At 44.6% G+C, this 23172-nt stretch overlaps 1 protein-coding gene across 1 annotated transcript in view; it reads left to right on the top strand.

The window, feature by feature from the left end:
- Window positions 1–5005, top strand: part of PCP2 (Purkinje cell protein 2) — a 232842-nt gene extending 227837 nt beyond the window's left edge. The window contains exon 4 of the mRNA XM_069603866.1: window positions 4676–5005. Within this exon, the coding sequence (XP_069459967.1) occupies window positions 4676–4789 (114 nt within the window). The 3' untranslated portion in view covers window positions 4790–5005. The remainder of the gene's footprint in view (window positions 1–4675) is intronic.
- Window positions 5006–23172: the final 18167 nt, after the last annotated feature.

Below are 23172 nucleotides of genomic sequence, written 5' to 3' on the forward strand. Positions count from 1 at the left end.
TCTTGTGTTGTCTGTTGTTCTTCACTTGATTTTTTCCTCATGTCGTCCTCTTCACTCTGCTGTATTGGGTCCTTTGTTGGGTATTCCACCAATTCATCTAGACTTCTACTCCTCCTTTTTTCAAACTTTTTTCAAAATACTCTTTTATTTTTTTCTGTATGTTTCTGGTGGTGACTGTGTATTCCAGCCTTTTTTTCCAATGGTTCCTACAATCTACCTGGTTTCCGCTTACAGTTCTCTCCTCTTCTGATCTTGGATTGGGGGTGTGTATTTGCGCCTCCACTGAGTGTTGGTTATTCATTGCGGGTTCCTGCTCCCTCCTGTCTGCAGGTGACCCTACAGTAGTGGAGTGTGCCACTGGCTCCAAGTAGGAGCCGTCCCACTCTGGTACTTTTGTTAAGTCCAGAAGCACTGTGCTCCTTAGTTTCATTCTAGGAGCAGAGGTTGGAGATGGGTGTAATTATGTAGATGTTAAATTGTTGTTTGTCCGTTATTTCACTTTGCTTTCTTTTTACTTTTCTCTTAGTGCCTTCCCGTCAAGTTTGAGTTGGATGGGAGTTTATGGTCCCCAAATTTCCTAATGACAGCCCCTCGCCGAGGGTTTAGTTGTTAGTACTTCCCGAGTCTGATTTTAACCTTGGGTGCCCTCTCCCCTTTTATCTAAATTTCCCTTCTCCGATATGTTCTCAGTATTTGTGTTGAATTTTGGGGTGTGATCAAAAGGGGGGGGGCAGATGGAAATCGGGTGCTGGATTTCATATGTCTATAAATCGGTAACTAGTTGCTTACAGTGGTGATGTTGTTTCTAGATTTTGGAGGCGTTCTCCGCCTTTCCTCCCGCTCCGGACAGCTCAGTTTGTAGCTGTAGAAGGTGGTCATGCAATCTTCAGATTTGGAGCCCCCAACAAGTCAGAGATGGCGCTACACGCGCCAAAGCCGCGAAACAGCTTAACAGCTCCACTACAGCCCTTCTGCCACAGGGCTTATGCCGCAAAGGTGCACTGGGTGTGCTGATAAGCCCAGCTGGTGTCTACGTGATTTGCACGTTGCTGGGGAGAAGGTCCAGCTGATTCAAAGCAAAGGCGTCCTTTTCACCTTTCGCTTTTAATAATGTTCGTGCCGAACTAACACCAAAGAAAAAGAAGGACTGCTTTGTGCTTCTTCAGTCCCTTCTTTCCGCTCCGCTCGCTTTGCTGCAGTCCGACAATAAAACAGAGATAAATAAATGAATGGATGTCAGCGAACAGCTCCACTACAGCCCTTCTGCCACAGGAACACACTTCTAAATGTGTGTGACAAAGGGACCGACAGCTGACATGAGAGAACAATAGCACAGTTCAACACCTTTATTAGCCAAACCCCACAGGTTGGGTTGTAAAACAACTGTTTTATAAAGGTGTCAGGATGGCTAACTAGAAAGGCGTATGGACATTGCTTAATTTGTGGGGGTGTTTGCTTGGCCTCAGCCCCGGCACTTATTGTCTCCGACTCACTTTAATTATGAAGTGGTGATAGTCAGTGCATCCATCAATCACAATGAGCAGGTGCCAGCTGTGGTGTAACCCCTGATATGTTGGCACTGTGGGGAGCAGCTATGGATGTTGGCACAGTGGTGCCCACCCGCAGAGTCACAGGAGTGCTAGAAAATGGTTGGGCCCGGGCACTTATCAGGATTTCCCTAATCTAATAGACAGGGTTAAAGCGAGCAGCTTCTGGTTATTCTCAGGGATATGGCAAGCAACTCTCTCCTAGACTTTTCACTCCCTTTGGCACAGATATTCTCAGCCTCTGGCCTGGTATGCCTACCCAGGCTTCTTGATATTATGTTAAGAAGTCTTCTACTAGCAAGCATGTTCCCCCCTTGCCTTAGGGTAGTGCCATGATATATCTCCATTACCATTGATGTGTGGGACCCCTTATTGTCTTATATATATATATATCTTAAGTCAATACTTGGCAGTGATGTTGTTATTTCAGTCATCTGTAGCCTTGATGGTTTTCGTGATACCTTTCCATGGCAGATTTCAATTGAAGTTAAATCCTGACGAGGCTGACTCAGCCCTTCTTCCTTCCAAGGTTGATAAATTGAGTGCCGTTGTGTCGGGTCATAATAGGATCCGTAGACAGCACTGAAAGACAACTCAGGTTTTTGGTGCATGGTATATACATAGCAAATGATGTCATCATCATCATGTGCTTTCCTGGCCTGTGTTCACTCCATTCTATGTCCGCTCTCCCATCTGCTGCTCTCCCACCCGCAGACCACTCCCATCCTCTGCTCTCTCACATCTCGCTCTCTCCCTCTCATTCCTGTGCTCCCTGTGCTTTCTCTAATTCTATCTCTCACCCATCACTTGTTCTATCACCCTGTGCTCTCCTCTGCTGTTCTACCAACCTGCGCCCTCTGGGTGGGCCCCCCGTAACATGGTGCTCAGGGCCCACCATCACCTGGAATCTATAAAGTCATTGATCCATACCGGAACCCCTGAATAACTGGGCCACGCCTGGACCACAGACAGGGTCTGCAGGGATGTCTGCTATGCCCCAGCGAGAGCTGGAGGGTTTTGAGGGGTTGCCAAAGGCCATGTGATAATGCCACTTCCTGTGATTAGTTGCAGTAACACGTGCACAGGAAATCATTGCTGTCACTTCGACTACTCCCGACATTTCGCTGATTTCCCATCACAGCCTGGACCTCTCATCCCCAAATACACTAGTGAAATTGACGCCCCCGTCACCAGGTGCCTCCCAGTTTCAGGATCTTTCCCTTTAATTTTTTTATTTTTATTAGACATAATATTGTATTGGTTCAGAGGTGCCACTTGAGCCAATATTAGACAATTTTATTGTGCTCAGGATCATTGTGTAGATCCACTGTTAGGTATTTAGGGGTGAAAGCATCGTAGTGTGACTTGGAAAATGTTGCTTTTACTCTTGTACAATGTAAAACTGAAATGTTGGTTATATAATGTACATTTTTGGGGCCAAGTAGAGGAATAATAATAAAATAAATAATAATAATTAGGCTTTTATATAGCGCTACAAACCCTCAGGTATCTGAGCGCTGCTTATACCCACGGTGTGTGGTGCTCATTTATCGACCTCGGAAGGATGAAAGGCTGAGTTTGGCCCCGCCGGGATTCGAACCTGCGTTAACAGGCTCTGCACGGGTTGTCAAAGCGGGCGCTCTACTCGCTGTGCCACTTGACCGGAATCGTGTTGCACTTGTAAAACATTTGAGGGAAATTGTGTATTTGCATGGTACTCGGTTTTCCGCATTAAGTCTGATCTTTGGCGTTTCATCTTTGCCATTCATTTTTAAACTACATGCAGTTTGTTGTATACAGTAGATGAGATGTAACCAGGTCGTTCACCCCATTAACTGCATATTTCCCCTAATATCTGAACCTTCAGTGGCCCATTTCAGAGGCCATTAATGCATGACACATTTTTGGGGCCATATAGTATGCAGTGTTCTATCCCTATACTTGCATTTTACAGTAACCAGAAATACAGCACTACTTTGCTGTCATAACTCTGGAAAGTGAAGGGAAGTGAGGGGATGTTGTGGGGCTGAGTGGGTGGATGCATGCCATGATTTGTCGCTGTGGGATAGATGGATGTTTCGCCCACGGGCTTAAGCCAAAGATTCCATCACAAGTTCAAATAAGTGGAAGGGAGGGGGCTGCTATATTTGTAGAGCCGAAAGTTGTTTGAGGTTGTACTGTTAATTCTGAGCAGACCAACACATCATTGTGCAGTTTCTAAAATTAGGCTCGAATCCAATTATGGTTGAGTGGATGCAGGGCCACCCTCTCTGTAACTAAGCTTGCAACAGCTTGCAACAGCTTGCAACAGCTCGCAACAAAATTACTTAATTCTAGATTCAATAGATTGATTAACTGGCTGGGAGCATCTCTACCGTCTATGTTTTCATCAAGCCAATTTCTGATTTGCATTTAACTGAGACAAGCATGTACGCAGGATTTCTCACAGAGCTGTTTGCAACAACCTGGTTGTGGGCACTGTTAAGTGGCACAGATCCAAGGCTGGAGCAGTCAGTATTTGGGATTGGAAGGTATCGGATCCTGGCAAAAGAGTAACACTTGGAAGTGCCTAGTCTCCTAACTTTGGGAGTAACAGGGTTGATAGCATTTCTTCTTTGGAGACTGGATTGCCCAATATGGTCTGATCATTATCCGAGTGTTTGGAGAACTTAAATCCAGGTAGGAACTTGTGTGCTTAGGCTTTTGCCATTTCACATTTGTGCAATATTTCACTGTTTTCTAGCAATTTAATTGGGGTAAATAAGTCTTCATCTGTGCATTAATCCTTCCGGAAAGCAGTTGTGTATAGTAAACTCGATGGGTCTATTGGTTTTCTCTCCTGCCCATAGTGTTGCGGCTGCACGCCATTGCAACCTTCAAAGTGTTATTTATGGTTTTGGTTGGTGTATTGCTGTGTTCATGTCTGCATATGTGAGCATAGCTTTCTTACTGCCATTTAATGGCTCTAAATTACGTACATCTTCATTGTCTGCATTGTCTTTTTTCATATGGTAGTGTTTCATTATTTTTCCCAAATTCTTTACTTGGCAGAATGCTCGTTTCTCATTTCTGTCAACAGGAGTCTTATACTTTTGGACGGTGCTGATTTGACCTATTGTCTCTTGCAGGAGGACGAGGCCTTTTCACCCCCAACACCCATTCTTCCGATTGCTCCCGGGGAGGACTACTTCACCCTCATCCACCGTGTGCACAGCAGACACTTCCAGAAACCCGGCCCATAGCTGTCCGGCCTGCACGCTGTCCCCCAGGGGGCCTCGGCCTAGTCCTATGAGGCTAGAACTCAGTGGCGGAACCAGATGTAGCATTGAAGGAGTTCTGCTTCTGAGTGACTAGCGCTGCAGAGTCAAAGCATTGTTGGACTGTGTGATCCTTTTCTGTTTTCTGTTAGAAATCAATGATTTTGTTTTTCAAAGAAATAAAAACTGTGTATTGAACGAGATGTGCTGTAGGTCTGTCTGCAGGCGTGGGTGGTTACAGATTGGGTAGACAGAAGAGGCTCTTGTGTGTTGAAGGACCAAATGGCATATAGTTCAATGTATTTATTGATAAACAAAACAGGGTAGGTAAGATGAGCTCCTATAGGGCCTCAGAGGTTTTCCAAAAAACTAAAAACACAACTATTCTCAAAGTTATAGGATGGTTATTGAACATGGTGCGTAAGCACACAACTCAACGATGGACCCCTCCTTTGTGTCCCTATCTTAGGGGTGGTATGCCTAAGGAACACACATTATCACTAAAATAGCCAGGATAGCAGCAACTAAGAAGGGGGCGAAGGGGTGTAACACTCTCTAGGTCCAACAGATGTTTCTGGCGTCTGGAAACACTTTTTATAGGTGCCATGCAAATGTCCCATAAATAAATAAATAAACACATACACACTCTTTGGGTTATAGTGACTGTTGAGAGTTATAGCTTAGATTTATAGCACAAAGCTCCTTTCTGGTCTCCACACTCCCAGGGATGTGGCACGCAGCTTGATTCCGGCCTCTCTTGCCAGCGAATTGCTCTTATGGCCAACAGGTAGAAAACCTCTTTGAAAGAAATCGAGTGGACCCAGATCTGGGAAAAAGATAAACATAAACCGATTAAGGAGTTTACATCAAAGGCCAAGGTGTGCCACTGGGGCTTAAATCATATTCCCCTAGCCACACCTAAAGCCTACAGGGAATTTGCCCTTATGCAAACTAGCTATCTCACTACACAAGAAAACACAAGCAAATGCCCCTCTATGCCCGGCTATGAGAAGGTTTCTATTACTTTTGCGTTTGAATCAATGACCTCTAATGGCGACCTTTTGACCCAGAATGGGGAAGCCATGAAATGAGAGAGGCTGTAGGATATGTCTACAGAGCCGCATTCTGGAGTCTGCAAGAGTATGGGTGACCTATACATAAAGTACTTGGGACCTCCTGTTCTTAGGCTAAGGGACATTGGTAGTGACTACTTTTGGAGGCATTGCCTATTGGCTTCTGACCCCAAACGCAATGTGTCATTGTACATGTTATGGACTCAGATAAAGATGATATTGGCCAGGTAAAATCTGAATTCAAGAAGTGATGACTTCCCTTAAGTAGGGAACCAGGTAGGCGCCTTATATGAAGTGGGTACTAAACATCATCCATGTTCTCTCTCTTCTTGATATTTATGAAATGTGGACTACGAAAGGATTGATTTATTTTTAAAGGCATGGTCTAGTAAATTTTTTATTGTCCCTATGGGTCGGCCATGTTTTTTTAAGTCTAAGTGGCTCGATTTTAGAAAACTTACCTATGGACCTTACCCGAGTTTTCGTCCATTAAACGCACGCGAAAACAAGCACCAGGGAGCTGCCATTTTGTGATAATCCTATCATTTCCCCCATCACCCTGGCTGACCTGCTTTTGCGGCACTAAATCATATCCCCCGCCCCTGAGCCTGTCATCAGCAAACTCGTACCGCCCATTTCCCAACGCCGAAGCACGTCTTGTGTCAACATTCGCTGCGCTTCAGCTAATGACGTGTCGCCATGGAAATGGCAGGACACCTATTTCCTCAATAAGTATAAACAGACCGTTTCACAACACACAGCAGCAGATTTTCGATTCCATTCCTCTCTCTGTGTTACTTAGAGTATTCTGTGACTCGTTTCTGTGCTCTGGTCAGCTACCTTCGCCGCTTGTAGCCCGTGTGAACACCTGTACCATCTCGGTAAATTATTTTACTTTGTTTACCACACAATGGCTACAATAATGCCCTACATGTACGAGCCTGAGTATACCGAGGAGGAACTACTGGAAAGGGAAGCACGCGAAAACGATGGGGATTCGGACGGCAGTTGGCAGGACGAATCAACAGATGAAGAGCCTGGGCCTAGTCGCATGGACGGCGTCTCCACCTGGTGCACATGCAATCGGTGCGAGCTAACGCCAACCGAGGACGAGAACTGCTGCTGCCGAGAAAACTCGGGATGCCTGGCCTACATTTCGGAAGGCGAGCCACGACCGCAATGCATCACCGAGCTGCCAGACTTCAGGGCAGCCTGCCTCACACGGGCCGTGTTGAGAATAATGATGGTGCTTATGCACGAACTTCGCGCAATTGTTCGTCCTTGTAATCCGAGTAACGAGTAAGTATACTCTGCTTGTCATGCCACTCTTATTTCATGTTCTTCTACTATATCTAAAATTACATCTACATATCATTGTAACGCATGTAAGTCGTTCAATAGTGTGCATTGTCTAGATAGCATTTGTCCGTGCAGAATGCCATTAGTTACAAGAATTGTCATTGACAACAAACATTTATTAAACTTATCTTGGTCATTTAAAAACAGTTTGTTTCATTCATTTTCACAGGTGGTACAGGCTGGTGGCCTATCGTTCCTTTACATGGTGGCTCCACGGGAGGCTTGGACACCGCGTTCGAAGAGTGATACCCGCCTGTGCCATTAGAGAAACGTTCCCGAGTGACAGCGGTCAGTACAGGGGATTTTCTCTCGCTGTGCTGCAACCTGACCTGTATAATCTTTAAAGTCTTGTATTTTTGTGTCATGAAAATAAGATACAAAATAAAACACCACATATATTTTAACAACGGTTGTTTTGATTTTTTAAATGAATCAAGTGTGTCTCCATTCAAGGATGGACGTCAGACATCTGTGCTCCGAATGGGTGAAGGTCTGGTCGCTGTGAAGCAGGGTGGTCACTATCTATCTAAGCTAACATAACATATTCTCGATAATGCATGCACTAAATAACACTTGTTCAAAGTCTTTCAGTAGATTATGTCTCTATAAAAGTCACACATATATCTATACTAACAATTACCATTGGATTATACAGGCCTTAGGGTCTTGACCACTATACTACATCGGTTGAAGTGTGGGTCTGTGCTCACAGGAATCTCCGGTATGTGGCATTTGTTATTGATAAGCAACGATATACTATCAAAGGCGGTTCACGCCAGTGGATGAGCGCTGGCATGGGGGGCTGTCAGGGGCGCGAAAGGCCAAGGTGCCAAACTGCATGTACACTTCAAAAGGTATCCCACGCCAAGGGGCCATTGCTCACATGGCCTCCTCAGACCCCGTGTCTCCAGCCAGGCCTCCCCTTGAAGCAGGCCGCCCCCCTGCAATCCACATAAGTGTGTCTCCATTCAGCAGTCTTCCTGTGCCTTATCTGCACGCCCCAGGCCCATCCATTCCACCCCCCTCTATCAAAGGCGGTTCACAACCGGGGATGAGCGGTGGCATCGGGGGCTGTGACGGGCGCAAACGGCCAAGGTGCCAAACAGCATGTACACTTCTAAAGGTATCCCACGCCAAGGGACCATCGGTCACATGGCCTCCTCAGACCCCGTGTCTCCAGCCAGGCCTCCCCTTGAAGCAGGCCGCCCCCCTAAGACCACGACATACATACGTCATTCATTCACAAACACACCCCTGTTTCTAATACTTTATAAACCACTTGATATGTCTCATGAGAACATCTTTGTGCTTTGCAAGTCAACTCCTGAACGTGTTACCTGGCAACCACTGAGATCTACGCTAATCTGCTTGTCGTCGTGCTATCCGTGAACCTCTGTGACCGCTTAGAGCAAACCCATCAGTGTGCTACCTGTGGCCACCCACCTATTCTCCTGCAACATACTGCTCTGCTTGCTGAATCCAACTGTTTGTTGGTCAAGGTAAGGCCATGTATCCTAGTCATATTTCGCAGATTTTTAAATTTCTATTTGCGAGTAGAGTACACAATAGTGCTATGTTCATTGGTCTCATTGCTATTGACTTGAGTTTCCATTGCTATGCTATCAATAGATCTATTTATTTTCATCTGTGTCTATTGTCATCGAATTGCATCCTTCGGGGGTCCAGTCTATAATGTAAGCATGTTTCCTTCTCGTGCAAGACAGAACATCCAAGGGACGAGTCACATGTTCAGATTTTAGTCACATCATTTATACATTTCTGCAACTTATGCAAATACTAAGCCGCACATAATGAACTGGTATAGTTCCTGCGACCAAAACAAACCTTGCATTGATCATTGTATGATTCATTTACTTTTGTATCAAATCTTTATTCTTGAAGATTGTATAATAATGTCGATATTTACTTTTCAGATTTATCAACAATGCCTGCCTGTTCGATTGGCCGTTGCCCTTCGAAGACCCATGCGAGATCTGAAGGCACTACAATGCATGTATTTCCGAAAACTGTTGATCGAATAAGAGAATGGGACAGACATTGCGGATATCCACTGGATGAGCTGGAAAGTAGAGTCCAACAAGTCTTACAGGACAAGAGGGGTGATCGATACCGCATCTGCAGCCGGCACTTTTCCTTGGACATGTACACAACATCTTTGGTAACAAAGAAGAATAAACGGCGAACGACACGGAAATTGCTTGAAAACGCTATTCCCACTCTATTCGTCCACATTACGCCACCGGTGAGTCAAGTGTCCGGATTTAGCTTTAGGCCTTGCGGTTGTGTGTAGGTAGCCGAACGGATGAATTGATATTGTAGGTGTTCTATCCCTTGTAATAATTTCGATATTGATATGAGTGTATCGTTTTTTGAATAATGACATTTATGAATATATTCTTTTTCGATTTCATAACCCACAAACGCAATGTATATATATGGGAACAGGGAACTGTGCAGTTTTGAGCATTTTTCAAGTATTCTGTCGCCTTACATGGCTATTTTTAATATTGGCATTTCATTATCAATCATTAATTTACCTTTACAACTTCTTGGCTATCCCTTGAATCTGAAGCAAGAACATTCTACATCCTTGACGTGGTCGCAGTTATCAACCACTTCTAGCGCGTATCAGGTAATCTTACTGGGCTAATCCCCTACAGACTTGTTTTATGCATGTCAAGTAATAGTTTTATTTTATCGTGTAATTATTTTACCGAATGTTTGGTTAGTGCTCTCCAATTGATATACACCTTAGTTATCGTCCACTGGTGTTTGTTTTCAGTTCTAATTAGTGTTATCCATACTAATGCAAGTACTGTCTGTCAGGGAGATGCTGAAGCGTCCGCCACATCTACAACATTTCTAGATGTTCTTCACCAGCAGGAGGTATGGATACTGACAGCTCCATCGAGCGTCATCATCAGAGCTGGAATTCTTGTTGTTTGATTGTTCTACACAATGTTTCATTCGTGGTTAGCCGTTGATATGTACCTGTGCTGTCGACCCCAGGTGTGTGTTATGTTTTCACTATTGTAATCCTCACTAATGCAAGTACTATGTTTCAGGCAGTTGATGGAGCGTCAACCCCTGCACTTGATGCAGAGCCTGACATTCAAGTAATTCCAGGGGAAGTGGAAGCGGGGCCATGCGTATACGAATCGGCACAACAGCTTTCGGAAGTGCGCACTACATTTGCAACATCCATAGATATTCTTCAGCAGCACGAGGTATGGATACTGACAGCTCCATCATGCGTGATCATATAACGTGATTCCATTTGCTATACTTTCTTCCCTATTAACGCAAGTGCTGTGTTTCAGGGAGACGACAAAGCTTCCACTAAAATCTCAACATCCAATTTAGATGATGCAGATGTAAATAAATCGGAGAAATAAGTTGATGAAATGTGATCATATTTAGATTTTCCTAAAAATGCCAGACCATGTGCACTATGGAGGAACTATTAATTGAGGCGAGGCTGTTCAGGCTCGAGATGCTCATGTCCAATGGCCAGAACATGAATTAACTGTGTTTGGAGACTACAGCAAAGTTGCATTGGACCATAGCTACAGTGCGACCGCACCACCACAAGAAAATGTTATTGAATGTATTGAAGATAGCTCTGAAGTAGTTGCAGGTCAATTCATACAATCTACACCCGCCAAAAATTTGCCACCAAAAAACCTGTCGACATTGTTGTGTTCTCCCATCAATGTTGAAGTAATAGATGTCGAAATGACAGAGAATGAACCAGCCGCAGCATCCATAGACGCATCAGAACTTGATATCAGCGATATTACTTTCCAATGTGTTGAAATCTCCACAACGTCACAGGCCGAAACAACGTTGACGCAGGATGACAGTCTAATGAAAGAGAGCAAATACATTGTATTCGACAGTTGTTTGATGGAAATTATAAGTATGCTGAAATGTGTGCATTCTATTGGAGGGAAAGTATGTGGGAAGCCATTGATTAATGTGACTCGTCAAATAAAAGGCAGTAATGTCAAAATAAATGCCGCCTGTAGATTAAATCATAGGTTCACGTGGTCTGCACAACCGATGCTGGGGAAACTGCCAGCAGGCAATCTACTGTGTGCAGCTGCATCACTTTTTAGTGGCTCCAGTTTTAGAAAGTTAGAGGCTTTCTTTCAGTTTGTGGGACTCCATTTCATTTCTAAAGCGCTGTACTACATATACCAACGTGATTATCTGTTTCCGGCCATTAGTGATGCTTGGAAAATTGAACAATTGTCTCTAGCAAGTACATTCGAAGGCAAACGATTCAGGCTAGCCGGCGATGGACAGTGCGACAGCCCTGGATTTTCTGCCAAGTACTGCACCTACCACTTTCAGGACATGGATAGTAAGAAAATTGTGAGTTTGGTGGTCTTGCAGGTAACACAATGTACATCGTCAGTGGCCATGGAGAAACTAGGATTTATAAAATCAGTGGAATATCTACAATCAAGGGGAATGCACATTGACCTCATAGCCACGGACAGACACGTTTCAATTGCCAAGACAATGAGAGAGCAGTTCCCACATATTAAACATCAATTTGACGTATGGCATCTTGCTAAATCAATCAATAAGAAAATCTCGGCTGCAGGGGAAAAAAAAGGTTTTCAAAGTATTTTGCAGTGGTCCCATTCTATCACCAACCATCTTTGGTGGAGCTCAAAAACTTGTGAAGGGTCAGTGGAAATACTACTTGAAAAATGGCGGTCACTGATGCACCACTGTACCAACGTTCACCGCTGGACAGCAAATCAACATTTCCACCAATGTGAACATGGCCCTTTGTCCCCAGAGGAGGCACCGAAGAAGAAGTGGTTGATTCCATCTTCACCGACACACAAAGCCATTGAGAAGATTGTTTTCGACAAAACTCTATCAAGAGATTTGAGAGGACTGACAGAGTTCTGTCACACAGGAGATTTGGAGGTGTTCCACAATATGTGCCTAAAGTACAGGCCATAGCGCTTGCATTTTAGCTTTCGGGGCATGAAACATCGCACTCTACTAGCGGTCTTGGCCCATAACAATGTCAGATGTGAACAATCTAGGACTAAGGGTAAAGTAAGGATGCCTCGCTGCACTAAGGTGTTTTCAAAACGAAGTAAGCAATGGGTGATCAAACCAGTCTATGATGAAATGCAGTTTGACTTTGTGAAAGGCCTTATTGTTGCTGTGTTAGAGAAGCACAGATATGGAATTTTGGACGTTTCTGTGCAGAGCAGTGATCCATTGCCACCGAACATTGCGACTGTGCCATGCCCACCCGAAGCACAGCTGGTTGTGAAGTACAAATCATTGCAATACGATTGTCTTTTTGTAAATAAATGTTATTGTACAGTGTACCTGTAACCCTAACCCCTACCTTCACCATCATGGGTGGCGAACAAGCTGGGTGTCATCTTTGAATTCTCTCTATTCACCTCATATATGTGTATGTATATATTATTCTCATATCTCATCTCATGTAAATGTAAATGCTGCGCACTGTTAACAGAGGGGAGGCCTGCGTATTGCAAATAATAAAACAAACAAACAAACAATAAATCTCACTTTTAACTCAACTCCTGTGGTACTTTATACTTTCCCTGACCTTCCGCCAAAAATTAAATGTCTCAATTTGGACTGCAAAGCTCGCAGACAACGGGGACAAAATTGGGGCACTTAGAACACGCCAAGCGGGCCGTGGCATTTGGGAGAGAAGCCAGTTCGCATTTGCACATTGAGGCGCACTACATAGACGGATTCTAAACTTCAAGTTCTCACAGATGCCTTTACTACGGGATGTTGCAAATAAAGAATGCGAAGGACAGCGCCCAGATGAGGCCCACAAGTCGCACTGGAAGTATAAGGGTCTATTGTTTTTTGAATTTGAGACAGGGACCATGCCGAAAGAACTACATTTGAAGGGGGTGCGCAATAACGTAAGAGACGATAAGGCAGAAAATTCAGAAACTAGACCGAGTTTCATTTTAGTTCAGTATACGAAAAATCGTTGTCAAGAGCACAGTCCGTTTTACAGACTGCATTACGAAGAGACACAATGGAAATTTCCAATATAATGTAAGTAAATCTTTACACGCTTTTATACCGGAATGAAGATTTAATGAATGGATGCATGAATAAATGAATGAATGAAGATCTAGGAAAAGCAAGGAAAACGTGTTCGTAGTGGGCACATGGGCATGCAGGTCCACTGGTCTCACCGATGTCGGTCCTTGGCCCAGCCACTTTTCCCTGCATTGCCTACCTGCACTACGGGACTGTCTCTGCATCCTTCAGCCCCTTCTCCCGGCATTTACCTTGCACTTGCCACCAGCTGGCCCTATTATTTAATTTGTATTCAACTAACCATGTACAGCACTTTCACCCCCCCCACCCCCCTTCCGCATGCGCAATCAGAAAAACACCTGGCCTAGTAGGATCGTTGTCTGCCTGCCCTTGTTCCCCACCTGCCTCGTCGCGCCTAGAAACACTTGAGTATAGACGCGTTACAAATGCCATATCATATATCATATCATTCCTCACGCATGTAGACTAACTGTCGTTTATCATTGTGTGTTGGCCTCGATTTATTTCGTTACTTTTCGCATTGATTTTAGAGCCGAACATACTCCATTGATCTATCCTTGCAAGCAAATAGTTTCTGATCGGCTGTAATAAATAAAATGAGTAATATTAATGAAGATCGGCTGGCGAGACTAATTATAATTTTTTTGTTTTCATAACAGGTATTTGCTCCCCTTCTGCTACTGCCATCGGTTTGAGACACCAGCAGATGGCTTTTACAGTAGACACCTGCAGCTTCGTGTGAACAACTGGAGCACACTGACAATTTTATGGGACGATCGCCCAGGGCCCACATGCCCTTACACTGTACTAGTGGCTAGAAGCAACATATCAACCTTTACGATGGACTAGTGCCTGGTTGATGGACAGCCTTGCAGTTCACTGTGCTTCCAAAGTGCTTCTTTTAACGAAAAGCAACACCCTGTGTACCATGGCGGATACAGATAAAAGAAAATAAATGGCTTTCGGAGTTCATATGGCAATTGCTGAATATTCTCTAAACATTTAATGTCAAATAAATGTTCTTTACCAAATGTACCGTGTTGCTGTTTGATTTTAAAGTACAGTTTCATATTCCGAATTGTGGCGCTCTGTGTTGTGAGATGGTCTGTGTTGGTTTCCGGGTTCTGTGTGGAGTCGCTTAGAAGACGACTGGGTGCGTTTGCCTACGCAGCACAGTAACGTCACGGAGAGAGGCGGGGAATATGAATGTTTGGATAATGTCAGGCTCAGGGGCGGGGGAATTGATTTAGTGCCGCAGAAGCAGGTCAGCCAGGGCGATGCGGCAAGTGATAGGATTATCACAAAATGGCGGCGCCCTGGTGCTTATTTTCGCGTGCGTTTAATGGACGAAACCTCGGGTAAGGTCCATAGGAAAGTTTTCTAAAATCGAGCCACTTAGGCTTAAAAAACATGGCCGACCCGTAGGGACAATAAAAATGTTTACTAGACCATGCCTTTAACTGTAATTTTAGAAATAATTCTCTTATCTTGTGTATGTATACATTGATGTATGAATTAATTGTATACATGTGTAAAGTTTTAATAACTAATTCACATCTTAATAAATAAAACTAAAAATATGTCCACAAACCCTCCCCTGCTTCCAGACCTGTTGGGAAAGACTTCATTTTACAATAGGCTGGTCTGGAAAACTTCCCAAAAGATGCTTCATTAATGCAGAATAAGACTTTGGACTTCAGAGTCTCTGTGATTGGCCATAGGCTTCTAGCTCTACCCCGTCAGCACATTGGTAACCTCTGGGCCTACCAATAGGCACACTGTGACCTGCATCTGTTCTGTGATGCCTGAACATCGTTTCCACTCAGACAAGCACCAAGACCTCAGCGGCTCCAAGCCAGCCCAGGGGGTGATCAGACTCTGCCCAAAACTTCCGAATCGGCAGGGATGATACCTCCATAAACACAGCCCAGGAGCTCTAGGGTGTACGCAAATCTTTCGGACCCTGACATCAAATGCGTCCTCCTTTCTGGCTGCAGCTGGTGATAAGCTGGATCTCGGGAGGATAGCTAATCGGCAAAGTGCTCGCCTTGGAAGCAAGACGACACAGAGCGACAGAGGTCCGATCCCCGGGTCCACGCTTAGAAACCTCTGAGTATTAAGCGCGTTATAAATAACCTATCATTTCATCTATATCATATTACCAGAGTCGCCACAAGAGGATGCAGGCATCCACATGATTCCAAACATGTCAACCCTTGTTTATTCGCCAGCACCAGAGCTGCTATCTCTGAGGAAAGGGCACAACAAAAGCAAGAGAATGTCTTAGGGAGCTATTTCCACCCCACTTCTGGGTCCTTTACTGATTAAGAATGTTTCTCCAGTTGATCTGGACTATCCAGAGGCTTCTAGGAGCTGCACCTCGGACCTGCAGGCGGATTCTCTCCTCCGTTCACAGCTTCCTTCTTGCCAGTTCTGCAGTTGCCCTGCTGAGGACCTAGCCCCACACCTGTTTTTATCCAGCATTCTGTGTGTTTATTAATACTCAGCAGCTGCTGCTGATCTCTGCAGGCAGGCCCGGCTCCAGGAATTGTCATCTGGGTGGGCCAGCTTTGTTATCAGGAGGGCCCAATTTCTATTGGGGGTGGGTGTATGATTACCCTAAACAAAATGCTGGCATTAGTCCAGATTTCCTAGATCTGTGATCCAGCAGAAAATGCCTTCCCAGATCCGGAAGATACATTTACACCGCTCTATAAAAAACAGTATAGAGCAAATGAGAAACAAGGACAATTGTGTTGAAACATCAATCTACCCATCTTGCCTTGCCATCTGCTCCTCCCGTTTCTATTATATCCACTTCTCCCTCACCTTTCACCCAGTTACCTTCCATCAGGTCAGGACCACTGACCACCATTCCCATTTACCTCCAATCCCAACTACCCCAAAAACCAACACTGTGTCTTTCTTTGCCTGGTTGAGGACAATCGAGTGTGATGCTTCCTCCACTAGGGCTGAGCAGTGAGGCCCTCAGTATTTGTTCCATCTCAGATGGTGTGTGCTCAACAATGGCACCATGATCCATGTGACAACTCCCGGCAGGCCCCGGAGGAGGTGCTTGTGGTCTCGCCATGTTGTTGTAAAAAACAGCCTCCTTCCCCCCACAGACTACTGAAGCAAGGAATAGGACATTTTGTTTCTTACAAAATGCCACTTCGAAGCACATTTTATTTTTTTGTTGCATTTCTGCAGAATATTTTAATTTAGTTGAATGCACAAGAAAGTGCTAGCATGCAGGAGAGAGAGCCAGGGTGGGGGAGGGTAGTGGAATCAGGAGGCGGACATTGCAGGTGGAGGGGTTTCCATCTTCCTGGTATCACTCCTGGTAGGTCTTGGCAGGGAGGAGGGGCCCTTGCTCCTCTGCCATGCCCCTGTATATCATTGTCTGGTACATACTGTTTATATACTGGTTATAATATGCAATTGTACATTATGGTTTTTTGTTTGATGTGTTTGTTCAATAATGTGGCCGGATATTTTCACAGAAAGGTGTGTGTGTGTGTGTTTTTTAATAGTTTATACTGTCACTTCTAAAGGCACCTGAATGTTGCAGGTAAGGGACAGTGTGATTAAATGATTTGCCCAGGATCACACACTTTGTTTCAGTAGTAAAGCCAGAATTTGAGGCTAGCTTGAAATTTAGATACTTGAGCACGCATCTTCCAAGCTCAAGTTGGTACAAAGATGTGTTGAAGTTTGATTTTGAATACCTAAAATAATGCTCAATTGCATACAATTACTTTAAAACATCACATGATACACCAACCTGACAATGTATATACATCACTGTAGAAATATGTTGATGAAAAAGAGTAAAGAAGTCTATTGGTTTTGAATCCTAAATTGCACAGAATTGACCATCGTGTTTGCAGTTTTTTGCAAAAGGGCCACTCCATGCAATTTGAATTGTTTCCACCAAGCACTGGTAACGTAAAATATAAAACACGGGTAACAATCGCCTGATCTTCACTTTTCCTCTATGTGTCTGGAAAAGTGTAAATCCCTCCTACAATTTACAATTGTGGGAGCCATTCATAATGGTTTCTTTTTTAATCTGCCTGCTTTTACTAGGGTGTAAACAAAAGTCAGGCGGATTACATAGGAATCCATTGGTGTTGTACCAACATAACAATATATGCAGGTGATAAACCAATAGGATTCAGCAGGGGGACATGTAAGAACAGGCCAACATGTTAAGTCCGATATGCTCTCCAACTTTTCTGACAAATCATACAAAATCCGGCAGCACATACAAAGTGGTGAATAATGCTTTTAGCACCACTTATTCCACTCTGCTTGACTTGGGAAATGAACCCCTATGATTGTAGCTTTATTTTCCTCATCCTGAATGGAAGCCTACAAGCTCCAGCATAGAAAATAATAAGAACTTACAAAAAATGTCAAAAGAGACAAAGTGAAATGAAATACATGACCAAGTCATTGTTTCACACAGCTTGTTCTTCACCCTTTAATTTCTAATCACCCAACAATCCCACTTTATATAATTTTTAGAAAGAAGTGTTACAGCAATGGTCACTGCCAGTTACCTTTTCGCATCTCTAATCACTTCCTGTTGTAAATAATCTGCCTCTGAGACACATTAAAAAGATAAGACCTCACTGGGAGGGCCAGTGCTGCCCTGGATTTTTGTGTTTGAGGGGAAAGAGGCAGAGCAGGGGGTGGTGCCATGGGCATGTGTCCCTTGTTCAAATGTTAAAACCACCTCTAATTGCATTCTTTAGGAAAGATTTAACTACTGTTGTTTAGTTTTAAAAGATGTATCTTTTATACTGTGCCCGCAACATTAAACAAAACGCTTTTCTCTTGTGTTATTTTCCAGGTGTTCATGATTAATCTTCTGAGAGGCAAATGTTTATTGGCAGCGTGGGAAAAATCTTCCCAACCCGCTCCCCTCCCCATCACCGGTGGGGTCCCACAGCAAATAATTTCCATTTCCGGCACTGCCTAAACACCCAGCACCCAGGGTGTACATTATACTTTCCAAACAAGACCCACAATACACATGTTGTATTCTGTTTGCATGCACACTCTCTTAAATTACTCAAACGGTATGAGGTTATGAATTCAGTACTTATCAGTTTCAATCATTAAAGGTTCTGGCAGTTCAGGCTAGGCTTCCACACAGACAAAGATACATTCTATGTAGTTCGGAACCTCATTGGTAAGTACTCATGAAAAGAAGATCTGAAACTGGTCCATACTTTCATCCTAGCCTTGTCATTTTCAGGTAGGGCCTTGTTGAACAACTCAGTGAGGTGCAGCTTAATTCCCTAGGCATAGCAAGCAAGACACCCACATCTGGACATATATGCTTTCACTTAGGGAGACAAACTGGAGCCAACATGCATTGGCAAAGGCAACAGCTTGGGCTTTTGATTAGGCATGGCTAGGCACTTGCCAGGCATTGCCACAAGGGTATCGCCTGGCCATAAAATGGGACCAGCAGGGAAACTGTGCGAGTACCTGGGCATATGAGGTCATTGTCTGGAAAATGGCTGTCTATACATGAGCCAAAACTGCTGGCTTTGCGATTGCTTGTTTTATACTGGACTCCCGCTCAAGGAACAAAGGCATTGACACAGATATTGCTTATAAAATCACCTGGCTGAAGACGTACATTAAGAGATTTTTATCACACCAGGAACTAATTTACAGAGGCAATTAAGTAATTAAACACTCAAAAGAATGCTTAGATATAACACTGCCAGGTCCTATACAGCATAAGGATTGGTGTTACTTTGTGATGGAACTTGCTCAAAGTGCCTCCAAAGGGTAAGTTTTGGCAGTGAGGGGCAAGTAGTTGGTAGTAATCCCAAAGGGATTCAGATAGCCAAGACTAGTCATTGGGTGGGTAAATGACCAAACACACCTTTAGGATGTGTGTTTCTCCTCACATCCTGTCTCCATCCTATCTGTGTTCCACTGCAAAAGTTCTGGCTTACACCTAGTAGGCAAAACTGAAAAAGGATGGATGTAAGTTTCTGAATCATTCATAACCGCCGCCATTGCTTTGGTCAGCCTTCCATACCACTGTCTGAAAATCAGCCTTGGGCCTGCCACTAATGTGAGCAGCCTGCCCAAACTGCAAAAATGCTAGACCGCAAGGCCTAAAAATCCCTGTAGGTACTTGTGTTGCAGTGCAGAGGGTACATGGCCTAGCAATTCAGACTGAACTACACATTTTGGTGGCAGAACCAAGGGTCATTTGCTAATGGCTTGTCCCCTTCTGTAATGGCTCAGCCATACTAAAGAGTTATGGCATGGAATGTTGTGCAGAGGAATGAGAGTGGTAGATGTAAGGATTTCAATCACTTTTTGATTTTACTACTCTCCCCTCCAGAATTGCATTTTTGTCACTACCTTATTTTTTCACTTATGCTTAGGTTATTAATTGTAATTGTTTATTTGTAAAGCGCTTATACACAAGTGAAGGGCTTCAAAGTACTTCAAGACGGGAAGGGAATAAGGGAATACAGTAGTCATTCTTAGGCCTTGAAGTTTCTGAATGATCTAACAAAATTAACTAGTATACTAGGCCAGAGGCATTTCTCCTAGTGCAAGTACATGACAGGAGAGAAGGTAGGACGAGAAGGGAAGAGCAAAGCTACGCCCAACGACTTGTCAGATAGTACAAGTGCATGACAATGAGTGTGGATAGAAGGGGGGAGGGAACAATAAGCTACCATGCTAGAACATGGCGACATTCATATTGAATGATGATAGGTCATCATCAATAATGCACCTATGCACAAGTGTTGCAGGCGCAACCAAGCTAGGGAGGGAATACAAAGGGAGGACAGGACAAAAACGCTCTTGCTAGGCCTAGTGCATTCAAGGTTGTGCAAGTGCACAGACAGGAAGTGCGAAGGAGGGCAACCAAGTGCACCCAGACCATCAGGGGCCTGCAGAGGCCCTGAGGCAAGTGTAGGACTGGCTGGGGAGCCTGGGACCTGTGTGGCTCTGGAGGTGCACTAGGAAACCAGTCAGCAAAATTGATCAGAGTTGGGGACGAAAGCAGGAGTGAATAGAAATGGGGTTAGCAGGGGAGAAGGAGAGAGAAAGAGGAAGAGAAGAATAAGGTCTTATAGGATTTTCCGGAACTTGAGGAGCTCCGGCTCAAGGCAGAGAGAGGCAGAGAGGCTGTTCCAGATGGAGGCACCTACAGAGGATAAAGTTCTACCCCCAAATCTCTGTTTGAAGAAACGGCTCACCCGCAGAGAATTGGAAGAGGCTGAGCAGAGGGCTCTAGAAGGGGAGTTTTTAGGGGGTTTAGGGAGTTAGGGGAGTTTTTAGGGAGAGAGCATTGTAGGTAGTGCGGGCCCAAGCCCCAGAAAGCCTTGTGGACTATGCAGAGGGACTTAAACTTGATCCTTGCAGCCACTGGGAGCCACTGGACAGATTGAAGATGACCCCCAGATTGTTTTCCTCACTGGTGGATGAAGGCGCAGGACCAAGGAAGGCCGGCCAGAGTGCAAGTCGGAAAGCGGGAGCAGGGGACCCAATGAGGACGATCTCTGTCTTACTGGCATTAAGGCAGATATCATTGACAGCACACCAGGACTGAATTGCGGACAGACATTCAGGGATGAGCGAGGAGGAGGAAGAGGCCAAGAGTAGCCTAAAAGAGAGCTGTGTGTCATCTGCATAACACTGAAAGTTGGAGGCGAAAGAAGAGATCATGTGGGCCAAAGGGGCCATGTAGACATTGAAGAATCAGGGGGACAGATTTGATCTCTGGGGAACACCACAAGTAGAGAAAGTGATAGCGGAGAGAAAGGATTCAAGTTCCACCTGGGAAGGACTATCTGAGAGAAAGTATGCTAATGCAGCATAATATATATTTTCAATGTAATTTGTAAGGGCTCTGTGATGAATCTATCAATAAAGTCAATTCTCCACATGGGGGAAACCTTCCCTGTAATGCTAGGGTGATACGGTAGCTAACCAATATTCCCCCAAAGGGTTGGTAACATGCGGGAGGCCCTTCCAGGGGTGGGCTCCACTCTTGGGGATGAGGACGTATTTTCTGGGCCAGAACCACCTTATTCCCCTAACAATCCCACCATCTAACATACCAGTGCACCACTAGATACGCCTTACTGTATTCAGATGCTGCATTGTAACTTGCTACGGTGCAGTAGTACGAGGACGAAGAAGCCCCGAAGAGGAATAGAGATCGCCTCAATAAAACAGACAAAAGACTTTTGTAATTCTCCAAAGATGAAAACTCCTATAAAAATAGAAGAAGGATGTACCTTGTTGTCAAACCCAGCTAGGAGAGGCAACAGGTGCAGAGTTTCAGTGGGAGTTTCAAATGATGTGGGCAGACCAGAATCGGAAGAGAGCGGAGGACGCTGGTGAAGCGTGGAAGGAGTTCTCCATGGGCCCAGCTGACGCAGACCCGAACGCAAAGCAGGAGAAAAGAGCTGGTGCATCACAGTGGCGACAATAAGCCTATTGACCACCAGAGACAAGTTAGAGGTGTGAATGGCCCTTCATCTCCCTGGTCATATGTGCTTTCATGGCTGTGGGGCATAGATCATTGACCAGGGCAAGCAAACAAATCCTGACCGGGCCTCCTGTAGTGCAGCCTCTCAGATTGCTAATCTCTCTGAGGTTACTGCTCCACATTTGGAGTGAAATGCCCCCCCACACCACAATGCCCCCACTCCCTCGGGTCCCACATCCAAGGCCTCCTTTCTACAGGGAGCCAATGGGGTGTCTTGAATGCCAGGCCCTCCTGGCACCCTTCCTGTAGCCGTGCCTGCAGTAAAGACAGACACAAGTGATCACAGTTCAAGGGTGTTTATTTTTATATTTGGCTGCATCTGAATGGTTTTGCCCCGTTTCAGTGGCCATGGCTAGAGTAGGTCGGTTCAACTGAAGGACGGATTTGTGTAAAAACGGGGTTAAGGAGTTGGTAAATTGTTCCAAGGTAATCATCGCCGTCAATTCATCTAGAGTTTTATTACTAATCCATGGGGATACTGTGTTTTCACCCATTTCTAAAGGAGTTTCTCCCAGGTTCAACCTAACGGCTCGTAGTTCCTGCCGATAAATGTTGCAGGTTTGCCCTACTCTTTCCAATAGGCCTTCCTGGATGGACAGGAAGGAGGCTCCTTGTGCAAGGTTGAGTAGCTGATACAAAGTTTGGAGGTCCCCTTTTTGCAAAGATCCCAAAGGTACCAAATATCATATTTTAAGGTTCTCATCCCACGCTAGTTGTTCAGCCAGGCGTTCGAAGTTTAGAAAAAAGTTTCCCAAATCTTCGCCTTCGAGATATGGTTGGAGTACGCCTTGGGGTAGGAAGGCCTTGCTTGCAATTCAATGAGATTGGTTACATTTTCTTGGAGCCTGTTTTGGGCCTGTATCTGATGGGCTGCTAATTGGGCAATGATATTGGTTAGGTCAGCCATTTCTTCCAGGGGTGTAAGGGTTCCCTCTGTAGTGTCTGAATCAGAGAAGAAACAACTCTCGACCCCTTCGGATAAGGTTTAAAAATCGTCAGAGTCCTCTGATTCTGAGTCTGTCAAAGGAGTGGATTGGGATAGATTGATTTGTAACCCTGATGGTCCCGCCGCTGATGAAGATTGAACACCTTGAAAAAAAAGGTCCAGAGAGAGGAGGGTTCAATGCACTAGGCCTAATGAAAGAAAAGACCAGCCGAACTTTTAGAATTATTCTGTCCCAGGGTTGTATGTTATAGTGCAATAGAGGAACTTGAGTCTCAAAGAATAGATCCTGTTTACTAGACGGAATAAGTTATTGGGATGATAATACCTCTTT

The sequence above is a fragment of the Ambystoma mexicanum genome, chromosome 3q, assembly GCF_040938575.1.
Source record: "Ambystoma mexicanum isolate Mex_15411 chromosome 3q, UKY_AmexF1_1, whole genome shotgun sequence".
NCBI lineage: Eukaryota > Metazoa > Chordata > Amphibia > Caudata > Ambystomatidae > Ambystoma > Ambystoma mexicanum.